The sequence below is a fragment of the Erpetoichthys calabaricus genome, chromosome 3 (assembly GCF_900747795.2).
Source record: "Erpetoichthys calabaricus chromosome 3, fErpCal1.3, whole genome shotgun sequence".
Taxonomy (NCBI): domain Eukaryota; kingdom Metazoa; phylum Chordata; class Cladistia; order Polypteriformes; family Polypteridae; genus Erpetoichthys; species Erpetoichthys calabaricus.
Window position 1 is genome coordinate 47,115,178 of NC_041396.2, and position 22,693 is coordinate 47,137,870.

The 22,693-nt window shown below is 36.9% G+C and overlaps 1 protein-coding gene across 1 annotated transcript in view; it reads right to left on the reverse strand.

Moving 5' to 3' along the window:
- lbr (lamin B receptor) overlaps positions 1 to 22,693 on the reverse strand; it is an 85,389-nt gene that overhangs the window by 39,358 nt on the left and 23,338 nt on the right. The window contains exons 2-3 of the mRNA XM_028796755.2: positions 3,961 to 4,138; positions 1,939 to 2,118 (exon numbers count right to left, since the gene is read on the reverse strand). Of these exons, the coding sequence (XP_028652588.1) occupies positions 1,939 to 2,118; positions 3,961 to 4,125 (345 nt within the window). The 5' untranslated portion in view covers positions 4,126 to 4,138. The remainder of the gene's footprint in view (positions 1 to 1,938; positions 2,119 to 3,960; positions 4,139 to 22,693) is intronic.

Here is a 22,693-nt window from a genome sequence, read left to right on the forward strand (position 1 = left end):
ATACATTGTGTTTCACGCAAATATAAAATTTAGGGATGGGCTGCCGCTACAAAGGTTGCTGCTATTATTAACAGTTTCATAATTCAAGCCATGAAAACTGAAAGCATGGACCGGCCATCTGGTTGCTAGGTAGCTTAAGTGAGGAGCATTACACACAATCTTAGATTTAGAGGGTACATAGCATTGCTTTCATAAAAACAGAACCCTGCTACAAGTTTATTTAATTTTTTTATCTCAACACTGCACTTGTAAAACAAGCTTTGTGGGTGCATCTATTGTATAGGACACGTGTTTGTAACAAGAAACAAACTGCAACTCATTACTATAGTATTTCAATAAACTGACGGTTTATTTCAATTTGCCTCTGCTTTTCAAAATTTTGGTTTCCTTAAAGTAACAGTTTAAAATGATAACTTGGGTTTGTAAAAATGCTCATTGGAAAAAATGTCTGTTGAATATGCAGCTGCGTTTAGCTATGTCACTCTTTTTATCATGTTTTTACAATTTTAAAGTGCTTCATGTCAAGTACATTTTAATCAATCATGTAATACACCTCAGGAATTTTGGATTTGCATTCTAAACTAACTAAACATCAGCAACAAAATACTATTTATACATGATAATTTGAAGTTACAATTTACCATTTCCTATGAAATGAAAGAGTGTGTCATTGTGCTCTTTACTTATTAAGTGTTGTGGCAGACAGCTGGGGTCCCTACCATGCCGGGACACCAGGATGGACCAGGAGAGGGACAATACCATCCCTGGACCACGAGAGGGCAGCCGCCCTGGTTTGCAAGGGGGTCAAGGAAACAGAGCTGGGAAGCTCATCCTTGTTGGGGCCCGTGGCCACCGCCAAGGGGTGCCCGGATGATTAACGAGTCCTGGAATGCAGCACTTCCGGCACTACCGGAGCGAAGTGCAGGAACACCCGGAGTGCTTCCAGATGCTCATACAGCACTTCCGCCACACCAGGAAGCACCTGGAACACATCCGGGGTGCTATAAAAGGGGCTGCCTCACTCCTGTTGACAAGGCAGAGTTGGGAGGAAGGAGACAGAGCTTGTAAGGAGGAGAGTGGAGCCAAGAGAAGAGAGAAAAGAGAAGAGACTGTTGGTGAATAAGGTATTGTGGTGCTGTGTATAATAAAAATGTGTGTTTCAGGACATTTGGTGTTTATCTGTGCCCAGGGGCTGTCTTTCCACAGAATATATAATTTATATGTTAATTTGTTTGTCTGTGTTTAAATTATTTTATCTTTATTCAAAGTATTTTTTTATTAAAAATTCTTTTAGTGTGTTTATTATTAATTTAATTCTTTATCAATAAATAGCTTGTGAAGTAGAATTTTCTGCATTTTTTTTTTTAATTTCTCAGATTAGCATTTATGGAAAACAGTAGTAATCATCATTTAGGAACATGTCCGAGTTAACCCACACAAAAAGGTATAGACCAAGAAAAAGATTATAGATTAAATTATGTAAAAATAATGGTATTTTGCCATGTAAAAATTGATTACAAGCTCTAACATACAAATTGATTACATAAGCTGTTTTGAAACAGTGGTAACACTGCCAGATTTATTATTTTTAAAGAACTAATGTAATAAAAATAATAAATGAAGATCAAGTCATTTCACTTGCCTGTATGCCAATTGGAAAGACAAAAGAATTGTAAGCAATTGAAATGTTTAAGTCGCCTTGGATAAAGGCATCAACCAAATACTAATTAATAAAAATAATAATAATAATTTACATTATTCCATTTCTCACTTATTTTTGTAAAGCTGGTTTAAAGGTTAAACATTTATATACTGTAGTTTATTTTAAGCAAAAGTGTAATACAGAGCATAAAAGTACAATAACTAAAATATAATATTACAATGTGCAGTGACATCTGAATTTATCAAAAGCAGATAAAAAATACATATTATACATACCAGAGGAGACAATTTAACTTCTAGGACATCATATATCTTAGATTCTTTTTCTTTTTTTGGGTCTCTACCACGTGAAGTGGAACGACGTACTGGCCTTCCAGGAGATCGTGATCGGCTGCGTCTACGAGATGGAGACTTTGATCGTGAACCCTCTCTCTTTGACTTGAAAAGCTGGGATCTCTGAAATTAAAATAAAAAAAAGTGTTTTGTCTGAAAAATCACAGATACTTAAATCCAACAATTGTGTCAGTCTAGACTCCTGAAAAAAAGATTTCAATTGCAGTATTTAAGTGCATGTTCTGAGGATAAAAGCCATCAGAATCAACAAGCAATTCCATTGGATAAGATGTGTACCACAGCTTAACTAATATGTGGCCATGGTGATGGTAGATAATAGATGTACACAAACACACAAGAACAAAGCTGAATTTATCAGAAACAAATAAAAAAAACAAGTGCCTGTATATCAATACACCTGATACACAAATATTATTTCAGAAGGTAGCTCCTTCCATACATGCAGCCAACTTTAGAAATTTACATGCAAACAACTTGGGCCATTAACATTTATAAACAGTTTGAGTCACCTATCCTGGAAGGGCCTAGTGTAATATCTAGGCATTCGGTCTGTGTGTGAGAAAAAGCAGAAAAAAAATAAAAAAACCTGCCAAATAAATAATTCTAAATAGAACAAAAAAGACAAAACACACGAAACCTTATGTTGATTTGAGGAAAGTCAATCAAAAAATTCCACTGATGATATGTAAAATTATTTAAATAGGGAAACTCTATCAAGGAAATTTACTTTAAAGTACTTCTCTCTTTAAAAACTGCAAATTGAAAAGACTAGTGGGAATGTCACCACAGCTAGCATCCTCAACAGCGGAGGACAGCCAGATTCTGATACTCAAGTCAGTTAGTAGCAGTAATACTCAGAGGGCACTTCCATAGATTATCTAAAAATAATCTACAGTTTTGCCAAAAAAAGTCTAAATTGAATATGCTAAACATTAAAATTTTACTTCGCTTTCCTAAAACTAAGCTCTGCTAAAACAACAGTGTCTGTTGAAGGCCGATGTATTGTGGTAGTGTCAATGTTAGCATGTGGTTCTGTGCAGAGAGAGGAACAGCATATACTGTATATTTGTTGTAAATGGAGTGTAAGAAAAGAAGTGGTAAAATTTAAAAGATTCTCCTTAATGGGTCCAGACTTATTCATTTTGTCCTTCAGTTAAAAAGAAAGACTAGTCTAAGAGTGGATAGTAAAAAAAGCTTGTGTTCTACAGCAGTTCACATTTTTAATTAAAAAAAAAAACAAAAAAAAAAAAACACTTTCCACTTTTAAGACACAATCTGATAAGTGCTGTATTCTAGGAAAAAGATTCTGTACAACAATGATACATTTTAATTGCATGTGCTTGTATGACTTATGCTATTCTCCTTTGACGCCATTGACGCACACGCGGTTTTCATCCACGGGATTACCTTTCACTGGTAAATTTAGTTTCACATCATTCAAAATAAACCCCTGAAAAGGCTGTGTGGAAAATGCCCATGAAAATAGTATTTGCAAGATGCTCTGTCCCCTCAACAGTTACTACATAACTGAACCAACCCTCACAGCTAAAATCTCCTACTGCTCCCTCATTTAATTCTTAATCATAATAATATTCATAATAAGTACTTTTAGCACAATAAAGTTTGATTGTCTAACATCATCTTCTGGACTATAAACAGCTTCTTTCTGCACAATGTATTAGATTTTGTTTTTTAATGTTAACTATGTCTAATATTTTTTGTATTTCTGTCAAATGTAAATTGTAAAAAAAAACAAAAACAAAACAGGTGTCACTTTTCAGGCCAAACACTTTAAAACAAATTATTTGTATATATGTATACTTGGCAAGACAAAGCGGTGTCTGACTGTATAACCATATCAGTTTTCCTGCTTCCAAGTAACAAGCCCTGTTTTAAAAGATTCCTTCTGATACACAGTATAAAGTTGTCAATTTTACTACTTACCTTAATATCTGCTTCCTTAAGTTCAAGTTCTGTGCCATCAACATACTTTACAGTGTAAAGCTGAGTAGAAGGGTTGAAAGCTTTCACTTTTACTTCATAGTACAGACTGCTACCAGGCCAACGGCCCATCACCGTATCTCCAATGTCATACTTTCTGGAGGGCATTCTTACTCTGACCCTGAAGAAGAAATAAAATGTATAATCACATTCTGCATATTTGTCTTTGAATTTACCAACTTGTTTGGTAGAAAACAGCAGGAACAATCAGGATAAGGATACATCCTCATGCATCTCCACAAGCAAATTAGCAATGTTTTAAAAGAGAGTTGTCTATTACCTAAAAAAAGGGCTTGATGGACTGAAGAATGATCTCCTCTCATCAATTTTCTTATGTTACGTTTCTTCTGAAAGTTCTCATGTGAAGGTGGAAACTTTCTCCATGCAGGGAGAACTTTGACATGCCTCTACCTATGTAATGTTAAAAATCACTTTTTTTGCATTTCTATTTTAACACTTGTGTCAGCCTAAGAATGAAAAAATAATGAGCTACCATAATAACATAAAAAGTATGCTGTAGAGCATTGACATGGAAATGTCTGTAAAACATGTAAATATGTACAGTACTCCAACACCAGGGGAAATGCATGCAAGGGAAGAGAAAAAAAAATGTTGAAAGGCTGTTTTTGTGGTACTGTGTGGGGATGGACGTAAATAATAATAAATTTTATTTATATAGTGCCTTTCCTACCATATTGTATAAAATTTAACTTAACTTAATAAATTTAAATTAAAAAAGGGAAAAGTAAAATATTAAACAATAAATAAACCCAGCCACTGGGTATGAACAAACCAGTGTGTTTCTTCGTGCCAGTCCTCAGCCCGGGCATCAGGTGTAAAATTTTGCCAGATCAATATGCTGACAACAATACAGATTTCCAAACTAGATCGGTCAAAGCCCAGGTAAACAACAGCCACCACCAGTATTGTTAGCCAACAGGGTGCTGGCGGAAATTGGGTTACTGTTGGCCGAAGAAGGAGAAGAAGAGTGGGGAAGACGTGTCCGGAGGCAGGAGGAAGGTAAAGAGAATGGAACAGAGGGCAGGAACTTTGAAAGTTGGCAGTATGACTGGTAAGAGAAGAGAGTTAGCTGATGTGATGGAGAGAAGGAAGGCTGATATATTGTGCGTGTAAGAGAATGAATGGAAGAGGAGTAAGGCCAGGTAGATCAGAGGTGTTAAGGTGTGGATGGGAGGAGAAATGGGGTAGGGGTTATTCTGAAGGAACAGTATGTGAAGAGTGTTTTGGAGGTGAAGAGTGTCAGACAGAGTGATGATTATGAAGCTGGAAAATGAAGGTGTGATGATGAATGTTGTTAGTGCCCCATAAGTTGGGTGTGTGATGGATGAGAAAGAAGATTTCTAGAGTATTTTGGATGACGTGATGGACATTGTATCCAAGTGACAGAGACTGGTGATTGGAGCAGATTTCAATGGACATGTTGGTGAAGGGAACAGAGGAGACGAGTAGACGATGGGTAGATATGGTGTCAAGGAGAAGAATGAAGAAAGTGAGAGGATAGTGGATTTTACGAAAAGGATGAACATGGCTGTGGTCAATATGTATTTTAAGAAGAGGGGGGAACATAGGGTGATGTACAAGAATGGAGAAACATGCACACAGATAGGATATAATCTACCTATGATATAATCTATGCAGGAGGGACAATCTGAAGGAGACTGAAGACTGCAAAGTGCTGGCAGAAGGAAGTGTAGTTTGGCAGCATAGGTAGGGCCCTATGATTGCTGCAATGCGGACAGCACGGACTTACAGATTTCGTATTTGCAAATTGTGATGGACAGGTTTACAGATGAGATTAGACAGGAGTCCCTGTGAACTATGATGTTTGCTGAAGACATTGTGATCTGTACCAAGAATAGGGAGCAGGTTGAGGAAACCCTGGAGAGGTGCAGACATATGTTCTAGAGAGGAGAGGATAACTATATTAGGAATAACTAAATTACTCCTTACTTAGTGCAAAAGATAAACAGTAGAGTTACATAACAATTACCCTTATAAATGTTAACAGTCGGAAGAAGTAAAATAGATCTTGTCAAAAAGCTACTAATATTACCTGTAGCTCTAAAATTGAAAAGTATCTAATGCAAACAGATTCCTTATCAATCACCAATTTTGGGGAAAAAAAAGCAACATTGTCTTTGTCTGGGCAAATGAGGCAACAGTTTTGATTCTTTGATAAGAAAACCAACAGCATATTCACTAATACTGCCTTCAGTTCTCTGTTCAAGCTCTGAAAATATACAGATTTGAAAACAACTGTTTAGATATTAAGTAATGATAAAGTACATGCCATGTACATATGTTTCACCTTTTGTAACATGTATGGACATACTAAGATTTGATCATAAACAGTTATTTATAGATAGAGGTGAAATAACAGACATCATACTGCATTTACAAGTTCGAAGTCCATTCTATAATTTAAATAAACATAAATGCATATTTTGCCTTTGGAAAAAGAAAGTATACCCCTAACACTTACCGCTACCTCAAATACCTAAAAATAGAATCAAGAGCACCCAATCAGGTGCAAACGCAAAGGATATTGGAGGAACCTGTCTTATTGAAACTTCAGACATTTAGTCTGGTTTGCTCTTTGCCATTGAAGTGTCCATTATTACTATGCAGCCTATACGGAAAAAGTTCTAAGCTCATGATGGTGGAAATGTTATGGCTTTGAGCGGTTTTGATGCATCAGGACCTGGGCAGCTCACTAACATATAATCCACTATGAATTCTTCACTGTACTTAATGTGAAACCATCTGTCAGGAGATTGAGGCTCAACTGAAAGAGGACCTTGCAACATAACCATGACCCTAAACACAGCAGTAAACCCACCAAGGAAAGAATGAAAAGAAATGAATGCAGTTTTCAAATCAAAGCCCAGATCTGAATCTCCTCAAGATGTTGTGGGGAGGATTTAAAATGGGCTGTGCACAAAAGACACCCCTCAAACATCACAGAGCTGAGGGAATTCTGCAAGGAGAAGTGGGAAAAAAATTCTCCCAGTTGATGTCAGAGACTAGAAGACAGCTACAGGCTGTTTCTGCAGAAGAAAGCAATACTAGCTATTAGAGGTAAAGCTGTACTTAATTTTCCACAGAAGGAAATGATATCTGTTAATTTTTTAATTGAATAAATTATTGAAAACTCAAATTTTATTTTCTTTCAACTACATCATCTTTATCAAAAGATACTGTTTAAATAAAGATCAAATCTTGACTATGCCCGTAGATTTTAAAATGATAATGTTGTATGGGGTGTACAGTGATCCCTCGCTATATCGCGCTTCGCCTTTCGCGGCTTCACTCCATCGCGGATTTTATATGTAAGCATATTTAAATATATATCGCGGATTTTTCGCTGCTTCGCGGGTTTCTGCGGACAATGGGTCTTTTAATTTCTGGTACATGCTTCCTCAGTTGGTTTGCCCAGTTGATTTCATACAAGGGACGCTATTGGCAGATGGCTGAGAAGCTACCCAACTTACTTTCTCTCTCTCTCTCTCTTGCGCTGACGTAGGGGGGTGTGAGCAGGGGGGCTGTGTGCAGCTGCTTCCTGAAAGGACATGCTGCACGGAGCTTCGCATACTTAAAAGCTCAAAGGGCACGTATTGATTTTTTATCTCTCTCTCTATCTCTCTCTAACTCTCTCTCTGCTCCTGACAGAGGGGGTGTGAGCTGCCGCCTTCAACAGCTTTGTACCGGCGGTGCTTCGCATACTTAGCCAAAAAGCCCTATTGATTTTTTTTTTTGACTGCTTGCTTTGCACTCCTTTGAAAAGGAAGATATGTTTGCATTCTTTTAATTGTGAGACAGAACTGTCATCTCTGTCTTGTCATGGAGCACAGTTTAAACTTTTGAAAAAGAGACAAATGTTTGTTTGCAGTGTTTGAATAACGTTCCTGTCTCTCTACAACCTCCTGTGTTTCTGCGCAAATCTGTGACCCAAGCATGACATTCTAAAAATAACCATATAAACATATGGTTTCTACTTCGCGGATTTTCCTATTTCGCGGGTGGCTCTGGAACGCAACCCCCGCGATGGAGGAGGGATTACTGTATTTAATTTTTCACATCACTGTATGCATTGGTTAATATATTATATATGTAGGTAACCACCCACACTATCAGATTGTGACACAGACTTCGAATGCCGTGAATGTAATTACCCCGATCTACATACTGTCAAATAAACGAACCACACGCCGTGGCGCAACGTTAGGGGCATCGCCACTGACGCTGACATCCGAGGTTCGATTCCCGAGAGGGAGTGCAGTGGAGTGTGTACACCTGATGAGCCCAGAATGAGGGCGAAACACGTGTCGTGTACTCTTTGCATTTATTTGACAGTAAACTATTTTCAAACCATTCTATGATCTGCTCTTCACAAACTGAGGGCACCGTGGCGGATGTTAGCAGATTGCTGGCCAACCACAAAGCGTTACCTGGTAGGTAACCACCCACACTATCAGATTGTGACACAGACTTCGAATGCCGTGAATGTAATTACCCCGATCTACATACTGTCAAATAAACGAACCACACGCCGTGGCGCAACGTTAGGGGCATCGCCTCTGATGCTGACGTCCGAGGTTCGATTCCCGAGAGGGAGTGCAGTGGAGTGTGTACACCTGATGAGCCCAGAATGAGGGCGAAACACGTGTCGTGTACTCTTTGCATTTATTTGACAGTAAACTATTTTCAAACCATTCTATGATCTGCTCTTCACAAACTGAGGGCACCGTGGCGGATGTTAGCAGATTGCTGGCCAACCACAAAGCGTTACCTGGTAGGTAACCACCCACACTATCAGATTGTGACACAGACTTCGAATGCCGTGAATATATATATATATATATATATATATATATATATATACTGTACGGGTTACAATACCTTAGATGAGACATATACATTGGTTTGGGTAGATACATTCTTATATCTATAGACTTAATTAAACATTATGTTTAGATACAGTATATTAGGTTAAACAATTGCATTTTGGGCATGAAAAGTCTGGCAGGGACATAACAGTATCTTTATGTTCACAGACTGCCATGACATTAAAATTTACCTACCATCTAATAATATACGTTTCTCTTTTGATAATAGTGAAACATGAAAATTCATACGCTACTCTCATCACAAAAGTGACAGGATGATGCTGGCCGATTCGTCTTGAATGGCATTGGATCACTGTGGTGCTCCATGACACCATTATCTGACAAAATACGGTAACCTAGATTTAACTTTTAAAACTAAGAGCCATGCAACAACCTGCTCTTAAGCAAAACATATTTCTCTATTATAAAAAAAAATCCTGGGAGAAAAAGACTAGGGAGACGAGACATGATCTTCACGTGAAGATCACGGAAGACACTTAAAAGACCGATGAGACAAAAAAGATTGGCCACGGAGCGTCTTGCGGGGACCTTAAACATGAGACTTTGTGCCAAGATATTGACCCAGGACCGTCTTGCAGGGACGCAGAACATGAGATTCTTGCAAGACACGCCCTACTTACAACCAATATCAAATAAGACCACGGGCAGCAAAACACTCAGTCGTGTCAAGGCTTTGAGCACACAGAGATCCAGGGCTCTCAGCGCATATAAAGCGTAGAAGGACAATACATTATAGATAAAATGTTGACGACTAAGCGAAGAAGAAAGAGCAGTGCGGAGAAGAGAGACTCAACAGCATTGGAGAGAAAAAAAATGCAAAAAAGAAAAAGAATAATCGAGATGCAAATTCAGACAATAAGGAAAGTAATAATCAGCCCGGAACAAGTGGAACTGAAAAAAAAGCAGGTCCAAATCGGGCTCAGAATTAAAAGACAAAAAGTAAACGACAAAGTAGAACTTCAAAAAGACGTTCAAAAACATTGGGGCTATACACATGCAGAGCAGGTTAGAGATTATGAAAGCAGTGGAATTCAAAAGACAAAAAAAAAAAAAAAAAAAACCTAGGCGCGAAACACATGCAGAGCAAGATACAGAATATGGAAGCAGAAAAAAAAACAAAAGTGTCAAAACAAAGAAAGTAAACATCGCATTAGCGCAAAGAGAGAAAATAATACTCGGAGAAATAACAAAAAGGCGAATACAGATCTCATACATGGACATAGGTGATATGTCTGAAGTATGTAAATATTTTAAGGCTTTGAAGTTTAAGTCAGAGAATTTCAAAAACGGGGTCTACCTCACAAGCATTTATTGGTTACTTTGCAAAAAAAATTAACTGTTGATGATGTAGATCGTTTCGTCTGTGCTGAAATTCCAAATAGGGAAACCTATCCTGAATTATGGTACAAAGTCATAAAACACGTCTCACGGACCACATTTAAAAGATTCAGCATGTTGGGACTCGAAAGATTCCAAATATTGTTTTTAAAGAAGTTCTGAAATAAAAGAAGTGAAACTAATGAAATAGCAACAATTCAAAGAAAAAAAAATCTTAAAAGTGTGTATCTGGAAAACCAATCACAGGAGTTGGCGAGTGAAGCACCCTAGTTGACTACAAATTGAAAAGCAACATCACAAATTTATCCAATACCTGATACACGAACATTGAAAAATTCACACAAAAGAAAGCTAAGACGACTGCGGTTTTAACTCCCACTTGTAATGTTTCAGTAATATTTTAAATAGATGAATGAGGATTTACAACTGTGTGGACATCTGACTTCTGGTGTGATGTGAATTACTGGTTAGCACAGTTATCGGACTGTTCTCCAAGGGAAAACCGAGCCATTTGCAAACAGCAGCACTAACCATACCTATTCTCTAAAAGCTTTATATTCTGATTCTGTCCCCATTATTGTTTCAAATGCTGCGATCTAAGAGCTGAGGTGGAAGAGGGGGTCAGTTTTCAGAGCTGTGACCAGTGGTTGAAGGTCAACGGAATGTTACCGATACCTAAGGCGAGAACCGGTAGCCAACAGCAAAAACCAGTGCTTGGTTAGTTTGTACATCCACTCTATTGATTATTGGGAATATCTGCATGACTTGTCAATTAATCCTGCCACATTCTCGTTTTGCTTTAACCACACTTTTAGGCATAACCAAGAGCATGTAAGTTAGTATAATATTAATAAATACTGATAAAAATATACAGACAAGCAATGTCACAAAATTTCAATGAAATTCAAACAGGCATTTTTGAGATTCTGGGGAATTCAGTTTTTCTATTGGGGGCTTACACCTAAATTCTGGTATTATAAAATGTCCTTAAATAGCGTATACCTACTGGCCTACATGTACCATCCTCCCAAATTTTAGCATAACTAAACGATATGGTGTGTTACCGTTCATGATTAAGTGAACTTCTAAATTTATTCTCTAACATTATCTGTCTACTAACTGAAAAATACTGCTTAAAAACCCATACCAAATATAAATATTCAAACATTATTACAAGTATTGGGAGGTATACCGGTTCATACCGAAAACCGTTTATTTTTGTTATGATATGTATTTTTCTTATACTGCAATACCGGTTTAAATAGCCTAAACAACGTTCAGAACGTGGCGCAGCAGGAAACTGTTTAAGGACGGGACTTTTTTCAATGCTACACCGCTAAACACGCATGCAATGGAATACATGCGTCAGCGGTGAAAATTGACAGAGAACATTCCGAAATTGAAGCTGTAGCAGACGATAAAGATCGAACATGATGACACAGAAGAACTTTTGCAGAAAAAAGGAGCCACGTCTATTGTCTGGAGATTTTGGTTTTAAAAAGGTCAGATGTGGACCAAACAACTATTTACTGCAAATGCTGTTGAGCTAAAGTTGTCGCTGGAGGCGGTAACACGAGCAATTTGCTGCACCACCTTATCCGCAAACATGCTTTAGAGTACCATGAATGTATGGAACAAAGATTGGCACCCTCCATGTCCTCAGGTAAAACTGAAAAAGCCAAAGGACACTCGAGTCAGATGTAACTTGTAGATGCATTTGCTAGAGGACTGTCTATGACAAAAAAAAAAGCAAGCGGTGGATCAAGATAACCAACGCCATTACAATCCATATAGCTAACGTGTCAGTGGACAGAGATTGCTAACATTAACAGAAAGTGTAGTTGATTTACAAAAAATATTTACTCTTTATTCCTTTTCTAAAACATGTTCAGTGCAATACAACCTTTGAAAAGCACCTCTGAATATTTTACGAAGTCTATTGCTTATGCCTGTGTACAAATCCAGAATTAGAACATTCCTTAGGCTGTCATTATGTACTCAATACGTTTGCAACTGTAAGACAGAATTACATTCTTTAACATATCATTCAAATATATTTCACATGCGTTTTACTTACGGATTATACTAATGAACATTACTTTGCCATTTTACTTGTCCTACTTAACTACATGCTTTGACTATTAACACATTTCTTTTAACATAGTATAGGTCTTAATAGGGAGATGTGCCCTTCCCCTTAAAGTACTGAAAAACTAAAATTGCATTTTGGTATTAACAAATGGAGCAAATCCATGTCATTTCCAGTATAGACAAGTCAGACAGCCACTTTGTTTAAATCATAGCTGCAACTGCTATTGCTACCAGTCCTCCCACATCCAATAGTTCTATACGTGCAAGTGTGGATGCATGTGAGGTTTCCCCACGACCTTGAACTGTAAAGGCCAGTTAGAAAATGGATAGATGCTGGGAATGATGGACATTTGTTCAGAGAATGAATGCATAGTCTCAAATGATTTATTGTGACTTTGTAGGGTACTATTTTAGCATGACAATAAAATGAATGCTAAACAATTACACCTCATTTGATCAGGAATGTTATTTCACTTTCAAAGCATACACAAATCTGTTTCTACACTAATTTCAAAATGGGATAAATGTAGAGATGCTCTGATCAATCAGTGGTACATTGGCTGAGCACAAAAAAAATATTTGTTTTCAGAATCTGCTTTTCTAAGCTCTACATAAAATATTAGGGTAGTTCAGCTAGCACATGTTTAGTTTTCAGCAGTGAACTTCCTATAAACAGAGAATCAGTGAGGTAAACAAATTACAAAAAAAGCTACTTTAATTAATTCAGACCTTACTTTTTACTTTAATTTGGGTTAGCTGACACTGATTGTCTAGGTTTGGACAGTGAGGGAGCTTGTGCTTAGAACAGCAGTTCACATTTTCAATTAGAAAAAGGGAAGAATTAAAAATTGCTGCTTACTAAACAATTACCTCGTTAGCTTAAAATAAAACGTGCCCATTTTACTTGTAAACCATGCACATGGCTTGATGGCAATTACGGTCTCTACCGGGAAAAAAGAAGAATGGCTGTGATGGATCCGAGGGCAGATAAGGAGGCGTTTGTTAGAGGAATCTGTGAACAAGTGACACACCATCTATGGTCCCACATCCTGCTTACAGAAGAATCAAAGCATTTTGCACATTCAAATCTGTTCCTCGGAGAGTTACAGTCAAGCCTTGAGGGATGGTGGGTGTGACAGAATGGTCCTTACAGATGACCCACTAAGTTGGTTACTTTGAGCAGCCGTTTAAAGCTGATCTCTGGGTCCACAGTTCTGGAGGCTGATCCAATTAGCAGTGAACCACCCAAACTCACTGAGATTGCACGGGTGGTGAACCAGCTGAGGGTAGGGAAGGCTGCAGGATCTGTGGGATCCAGGGTGAACTTCTCCAGGCTGGTGGTAAGGCTGTCTTCCTGGCATTCCAAGCCATCTTTGCTCCCATTTAGGAGACAGGTATCTACCCAACTGACAGGAAAACAGGACTTCTTGTCCCATTCTGGAAAGGGAAGTGTGATTGCTTGGATTGTGGCAACTAAAGGGGAATAACACTGCTATCAATGCTAGGTAAGGTCCTTGCTAGGATCATCCTCAATAAGATCTGTGATCACTTGCTCACCTACTAGGAACTGGAGCAGTCTGGTTTTAGGCCTAAGAAGTTTACCATCAACCACATCATAGCACCAAGGGTTCTCAGCAAGAGAAAACATGAGTAACGGCATAGTTTCTTTTCAGCCTTTTTTGATTTTCATAAAGTGTTCAGCTCAGTTGATCGAGCTGACATGTGGGACAACATGAGACTTCACAGGATTGGGAGTGCATGGGGGGGTCACAAGGTAACTGGAAAGGGGTGTGTGACACTCATGATATCTTTGTAAAAGGACGAAGGTCCAAGTCTTTAAAGTTCTGATTCTTCCTGTTTTGCTATATGGTTGTGAGACATGGATGCTATCCAGTGACATGAGACAAAGACTGGACTCCTTTACTACTGCGTCTCTTTGGAGAATCCTTGGGTGCTGCTGGTTTGACTTTGTGTTGAACGAGTGGTTGCTAACGGATTCCTGAATGAGGCACATTACTTGCATTGAGAGGAAGCATCAGTTATTGCACTACGGCCATGTGGGCTCACACCCCAAGGGTGATCCAGCTCGCAGGATCCTTATTGTTGAGGACCTAGGCCAAGGAGACACCCAAGTAACACCTGGCTGTGATAGATAGATGGTTATTTCCAGATGGTGGGACTGGACCGCATGTTCGCCTGGGGGGTTGCCAATTGGGATCCTGTGCTGTTTCATCGTGTAGCGGGTACCACAACACACTGTACCAGTACATGCTCCCCCACCTGACATGACCTTGCTTGTAAACTTCACATAACAGCTAATAGATCTGCAGCTTTTTTAAATGGTCTGAACTGTGTTTATTATTTGTTTGTATGTGCCATACAGTATATATTTTAGCAAGAAACAAGTACATAATTAAAATAATCATTATTTATAAATACAAATCAAGAATAAGGAATGTCTAGCTGAAGCAATGGAGAGAGAAAAAAAAACAAAAAACACCTGAATAAATTTACAGTTAATGTATATTTTAACAGCAAAAATCTGCAGTGCAATCGATTAAAAATAATTCAAAACAGTAAGTGCATGTATTGTTACATTTAAGCAGTGTTTAACTACCAATATTTATTAATTGAATCAATTATGTGAGAACACAGATTATTTTGTTAGACAAATGGTGGTGACAATTAATTTTCATTTAATATATATCACAGAAGAGATTAAATAGTATAACAGCTTGTAATTATAAAGAGTTTTTTTTTTCTTTAATTCCATATGTATTATGGACAAAAATAACACACACGTTATAACACATACAACATCTGCGTTATTGCCACTTTTATCTAGGGAAGCTCCAATCAGGTATTTATGGACCGATACCAATTTCACGTCAATGAATTAGCCGATATGGATTTTATTTTATTTTTTCCATCCCTTTAAAACCTTTTACACTAAGCTCCCACATAACCAGATATGTAGAAATCTTAGGTTCATATTAATGTGTTTACTTTGGTATATTTAATTAAACTACAGTCCACAGGTGTTACCCGTTAATTTTTCATTAACAAAATTAAATTCTGTAAGCTTATTGTTCAGTGATCATAAAAAACGAACAAAAAATAAAATCCCCCTAAAACACTTGTCTAAACTAATAAAAGAGAGAGATAAATATTTATGTGTAATACACATTACACAAAAATTCTTATTTTTAGTTAATCATTAATAAAAATTCTTGTAATAATCACAATCCACAATTCTAATAAAACATCTACAATGATACAAGGCTAACATGTTTAACAAGTTTACACGTAAAACAGACGCATTTAGCAAACTGCTTGTTTACCATGCAGGGACAGTAGATTATTCTTTATATGTTCTTTATCTATTAAAAATATGATCTGCTGCACTAAACACAAGCTCACTCAGACAAGGAGTGTCTGTTTTAACTACAGGACAAAATGAAAACGTCTGAAGTTATTCTCCTTCAATTTTATGCCAAAGAGGTGGAGTTTCTTCTCCATGCCAAACAACAATCCTCAGATTCTCTTTTGTTCAGTTTATTGCTCCACTTTCTTTAATGGAAAAAGACAATATTCCTGCTTTTACTCTCTACTAAGGTCTGACTGCTGGATCTCTGTTTACAAGAAGTTTGGCAGCAAAATGACACGTCTGAGTTCAGAATTACCATAATATCTTTTGTAATGGAGCACAACAACTAAATTACTGTAAAGCTTAGAAAGGCAGATTCTGAAAAAAATAATTTTTTTGAGATCGGATAATTTACAGATCATGGATCAAGTCATTTGATGCAAAAAAAATCTCAATTAGCAGCTGATTTGTAGGGATGACCAAGCAAAACTTTAACTGTCATGTTTTCATGGAGAACAAAAAAAAATTGATTTAAGTCAATAGTGATGAATACTGTACAGTTATCATTCACATAATGCTGAGCTCTTGACCAGAAGACAGGATGTTTGACCAATGAAAGAGAGAGTGAGGTGAATCTTCACAAGTCATACTGAGGTTTGATCACCCTACACCGATCCTGTCCAGACTTCACTGCCTTCCAGTTATATAATGAGCCGAAGATTTTCCAGCATTCTATGATCCATCCCCATATATTTAAACATACAGTATCCTTAGAGGTTATACTGTACATCACATTTTTTGTCTTTTTATGCTGCTTTATATCGTGTCTTGTCTTTATGTCAGAATTTCATTGAATTCTGAACAGACCTGGAAAGCACTCTCTTTACTTTAGGTGTCTAGATTTAATTTAATTTTTTAGCACATGGTTCCCAAAATGGCAACTGGAAGATGGGATAAAGAAGGTCTGAATAGTGGTGATATTTCTCTTTTTCAGCTGGCTTGAGTCTGAAAACATTTAACATGGTCTTGCTTTGAAGGGCATATAGGATACACAATATATACAGCTTAATAGGGTTTTGCTTCAAATGTATTTGTCTCATCTTAAAGGTCAACCAAGACAATTGTAGTAATCAAAATAAATCTATTATAAAAAAAAAAATCCTGGGAGGGAGAGACTAGGGAGACAAGACATGATCTTCACGGAAGACATTTAAAAAACCCATGAGACGAAAGAGATTAAGGTCCCTGTGAGACACTCCGTGGCCAAACATGAGACTTTGTGCCAAGAGATTGACCCAGTAGAACATGAGATTCTTGCAAGACACGCCCTACTTACAACCAATATCAAATAAGACCATTGGCAGCAAAACACTCAGAAAGGCTTTTAGCAGACACAGATCCAGGGCTTGCGGCGCACATAAAGTATATAAGGACAATATGTTATAGATGAAATGGCGACTACTAAGCAAAGAAGAAAGCAGTGCGGAGAAAAGAGGCCCAAAAGTGTTGTAAAATGCAAAAAATAAAAAGAATAATCTAGGTGCAAATTCAGAAAATAAGGAAAGTAATAATCAGCCCGGAACAAGTGGAATTGAGTAGAACTTCATAAAGACGTTCAAAAACGCTCACATGATACACATGCAGAGAAAGTTAGAATATGAAAGCAGGAAAATTAGAAAGTATCAAAAAAATAAGATAGTAAAGATCGCAGTAGCACAAACAAATGGAAATTATTACTCGAAAAAAAGGAAAATAATCACCACGGACCAGGTGTAATTAATTAAAAAAAAAAAAAAAAAGCAGGACAAAGCGAGGTCAGAAATAAGACAGTAGAAAACAAAGTAAAATGTCATAAAGAGGTTAAAAAACAAGGGGGCCAAACACATGCAGAGCAGGTTAGAGATAATGAAAACAGTGGAATTCAAAAGACTCAAAAAAACAAAAAAAAAAAAAAACAAGCAGAGCAAGATACAGAATATAAAAGCAGAAAAAAAAGTGTCAAAACTAAGAAAGTAAAGATCGCATTAGCGCAAACAAAGAGAAATTATTACTCAGAGAAATAATGGAAAGTCAGTGTGTTTTGCTGGTAAATTCCATGTTGTATTTGTGTATTTTTGTGATCGAAGGGCACACCTGCAAACATCCTGAAGTCTCACAAAGACAGGGCTGATTTGACAGAATTGGTGTATTTCTGCTTTTTAAAAATGTTGTTGCTTAAGTAATTTCAATTTGTTCTAAAGGTAAATTTTGCTTCCCCTCTGAGGCTTGCGGGAAGATGCAATTTCAAGAAAGAGAAATTTGTCAAGAGGATTAGGTCACTACAAAAACATTAATAATGATTAACAATATTGTAGTTTTATGTGAAAATTTGAAAGCCTCAGATCTCAGCTCATGTATCAGACATCAAGACCTGAACAACAATCCATCAGGATTAGAGCTCGGCCTAACAGTCCACCTCATCTAATCTTGGCAGTGAAGAGAACAGGACAGAAGGAGAGGATGCAGGAGTGACATTAATGATTCAGTATAAAATTTAAATATGTCTGTATAGTTTAAAAAATTCACATCTATCTGTTTATTAAAACGGTAGTGTATCCAGCATGAAGTATTATGGTGCTATAGCCTTTCAACAAACAATGTGTGACAAAAGTGCCAGTTGTGTTGCAAAATTACCCTTTTTTGGCATGTTACTTAAAAGCCTGACTTGTGTTACAAAAAGGCCCTACAAGTTACAAATGTTCCCTGTGCTGTGGTACAGATGTGCCTTAAAGTTACAAAATGTCCCTACTAGAGTTACAAATGTTCCCTGTAGGTTACAAATGGGCCATTTAGTAGTTACAAAAAGGCCCTAACATCTATCTATCTATCTCAAGAATTTCCAGATTTCTGGCCATTGTGGATTGCACGTCATTGCAATAAATAAATCTGGCCGACTGATAGTTCTGGTTATTGCCATTGCATCATGATATAATTGTTGTATGCTCAATGTAGCTCTTGGACTACATTGATATGATGATGGTAATATTACTGCTTTACCTATTTTGAATGTGTCTGAAATATTTGATATTTGTATATGATATTTGAATTTTGAATGTGATCAATGAGACCTTGCATATGTTCAGTTTTGCCTGATTTGATTTAATAAAGAAAAGACGATTAGCTTCGACTTTTAGATACACATTAATAATGTAATGTTGCGTTAGACGTTGAGATGACAGAAGTGGGTTAAATACATTGGAACGTATCGGTAATTTTGCCCCGAAATGTTGTGTTGGTGTTATTCATTTTTCTGAATTTATGTATTTCATATTGTATGACCATCCTGTTTCTCCATCTGGGAAAAGCAAAGGAAAGAGTAATGGATCGTAATGTGGTGTATTAATAATTATTAGACAGAAATGTCGATTCATGTTTTGCTTTTGGATAAACACGAATATCTATTCTGTTTTTGATATTTACGTCTTTCGAAGCTATTATCATAGGAAAGTAGGAAATCAAAGGCCTAGTAACTTAATGTGAGTTTTATAAAAAGTAAAAATTAATACAAGGAATCCTAGCAATAACGATTGATTGCTAACAAGGTATGAAGGTTTTCTTATTAACGAACAGTAAAGTGTCAGTGGCCTAACACAATTCTGATTTGTGTCTCGAGTTGTTTCTGCTCCTCTCTAAGGCCCCACCACACAACCAGTGTGACTGCTTTATGTACGTAGCACGCCACTGGGACTAAGACTAAATAGTTTTAAATGCAAAAAAGTGAATAAGTGAGAAAAATAATACAAAAACACAATTCAGGAAAAAATATTTTTATTGAACAGATTACAACAACTATAAATGTCAGTGTAGTTTTTTTATTAAACAAAACAATACTTCATTCAAAATGCAATAATGAAATCAGTGAAATAAACATTTTCAAAATAACTAACAAACTCTGACCAAATGTTAAATCCATACATTCAGTTGTGATTGTGAAGTACTCTACGTTTGTTTTTCTGCCTTCATATTTTATTTTTGTCAGACTGAGTGATCTGAAACTTCTCTGCCATTTCCCCTCCTTCAGGGCAGCTGCCTAAAGCTTTCTTCACCATCTCTTGTACTATTGGGCCCGATGCCATGATGTGGTGGCACTTCTCCATTATCACACTGCCCTTTATGGTGTTGTTTCTGGGGGTGCGGCTTTTCTGATGTAGAAGGGGGGTCTCTAACTGTCCTCCACACGCTTTCTTTGAGGGATTCGCTCTCGTACAGAAGATGATTCTCTTGACATGAAGAGCTAGGTGTTTGCTCACAGGAGATCTCTTTCCTCAGCTGATCACAGATTTTTCTCTCCAGTCTGTGTTACTGTTTGGTTTTGACCCAAGAAGTTCTCCTCCATAGTTTACTTTCTAGAAGCCAAAAGAAAAAAACATTTCAAATTATTGTTTAAAATATTAATTGCCGTTAATACAATAACACAGGCCTAATGCCACAAAATTAATTTATATATGGTTTTATATTATATTACAGGCAATTGTTACATTCTTTAAATATTATATCTTTATTTGTGTGCACTCAAAGGCGATTCCCTAATTTGTGTTTTAATCTTTGCTATTGACACCACACCCATACTGAATTGATTCTACTAACCTGTGCAAATTGTGGTTCCCAAAACTCTGAAGCTGTGTCTCCCACAAGAATACAGTATCTGAAAACATCAATTAGATATACTGTTAATTTTCTGTTCTTTCCATTTCCTGACAAATTAAAGAATATGTGAAATTTAAATTATTTTATTTGTTCATCCACTCATTTACAAAACCTGCTTATCCAAGTTTACAATCACAGTCATTTTAACTTGTACAATGTAACATTTAAACATTTTTCTTAATGCAATGTAAAAAATGTGATTTGGTTTAAAGATCGATTTCTCTCTTCCATTAAAAAGTGTACAGCATGAGCCCATCTTGGCCCTGCTCTTCTACAAGGCCAGCATGCTCTCTAATCAGAGGTTCATCGTTACATTGTCTGACCTCTGAATTTCATGAGTTTACAGTCGTATGTTGTTAGTTCGGAATGAACCTGTCATCTTTAAAGTTTGTATTCTAATATGTTAACTCATTAACATACTTGTTATGTTGTTTGTACTCACTATATTTTCAGTAGTTGTTTTGTATCGAAAGGCTTCAGGTCTAACTAAGATTTTGTATTCTTGTGGGTTACTTCATTGATTGTTTATCTGAATTTGACAGACCCCATTGCTGTATAAATCTCACAAAGCAATCATGTCATCCATCCATTTAAACATCCACTTTCTAAATCAGGACAAAGCTGCAGGTAGTAGGTTGCAGCCTATCCCAGCAAGCAAGGACTAGAGGCAGGAACAGCATCTATTCAGTTCAGTTCACATTCAGTGTGTGTGTGTGTGCGCGTGTGCGTGTTCACCCTGTGAAGGACTGGCATAGGCTTCAGCTGTCCCCTGTCCTATATAAGTTGGTTAGGAAGGTGGCTGGATGGAGAAATTGATTAGTATTGGATTTTGTTATAGCTTTACCTTATGCTTCAAATGCATATATTTCTGCATTTTTAAACAGTGCACTGTTATTAATGAGACCATCGGAAGCAGGTTAAGTAAAAGAATGAAAGGACAATTAATTGATTAATTAGTTCACATCACAATGTATCTTAATTATATAATACATATACATGCACAAGTTAAATATGTACCAAAAAAACACTTAATGTACAGAAAGCACAAAACGTGAATAATCTTACCTTATATATGATGTCAAAGATCAGTGAAGCTTCCAAGTTTTCGCAGGTCTTCATCCAGTGTGCTTGAAAACTCGCAGCAGCGGTCATTTCATTCACTTCCGGATAGCAAGATTAACACACCCAGCTTTATTTTATAAGATGCTAACGGAAAAAATCACGTTTGTTATTATATATACATATATATGTATATTATTTATAGGTGAAAAAGCTCCATTTCTCGATGTCCAAGCAAGGCTCTTCATACCTGAAATCCATTTCTCTGCATATCAAAACTATCAGTTTATATTTCATACAGCGACTTATATTTATTATTAAAATAAAATTTAAAAAAATATTCGTGCACGACCATCACGTAAAAACATATTGCTTCTGTAAAACAAAGCAGTAAAAATAAGAGACATTTAAAATCAGTAGGCAAAAATATCTACTCATTACACATATCACGCAATATTCTGAAACGGATTAAATATTAAAAATATTAAAATCATGTACAGTACAGTACAATACAACGGTAACGGAAAAAATTGAACCATCTAGCGGGTGCTACACCGGGCGCTGAGCGCTTTATAAACATGTCCCAACATGTATTATCTCTTGCGAGTTTTTGATCAAGTGCCACTAGAAAAAAAAAATAGAACCATCTAGGGGGCGCTCCACCGGGAAATGAGCGCTCATAAAGCCGTCTCAACATGCATTATCTCTTGCGAGTTTTTGCTGAAGTGCCGCTACTTGAATGGATTGTTTTCTGCTCACCACGGACCATCAAAATGATCAGGATGTTCAGAGACATTTATGTACTAATACATAAACGACACCCAGCTGTTAAAAACTGATCAGTTATTCCAAAATATGCTTAATTAAGAATAGAAGACACAAATGCTCCCGAAAGTATTTTTTTGCTTTCTGAGCAGATAAAAGAAGATAATTATGATTTAAAAAGGAAAGATAGTACATCAAAACACCCTTTTTCAAATACTAAAGGTTATTAAGTGTCACCATTAATTCAATCGTGACTTATTATAGATTTAAATGTGGACCATTAGTAACTGGGGCATTGAGTCCGAATGGGCCATGTTCCGTGCCTCTACTGTTGAGGCGGCTGACCGGAGCTGTGGCCGTAAGGTGGTCGGTGCCTGTCGTGGCAGCAATCCCCGAACCCGTTGGTGGACACCGCCGGTGAGGGATGCCGTCAAGCTGAAGA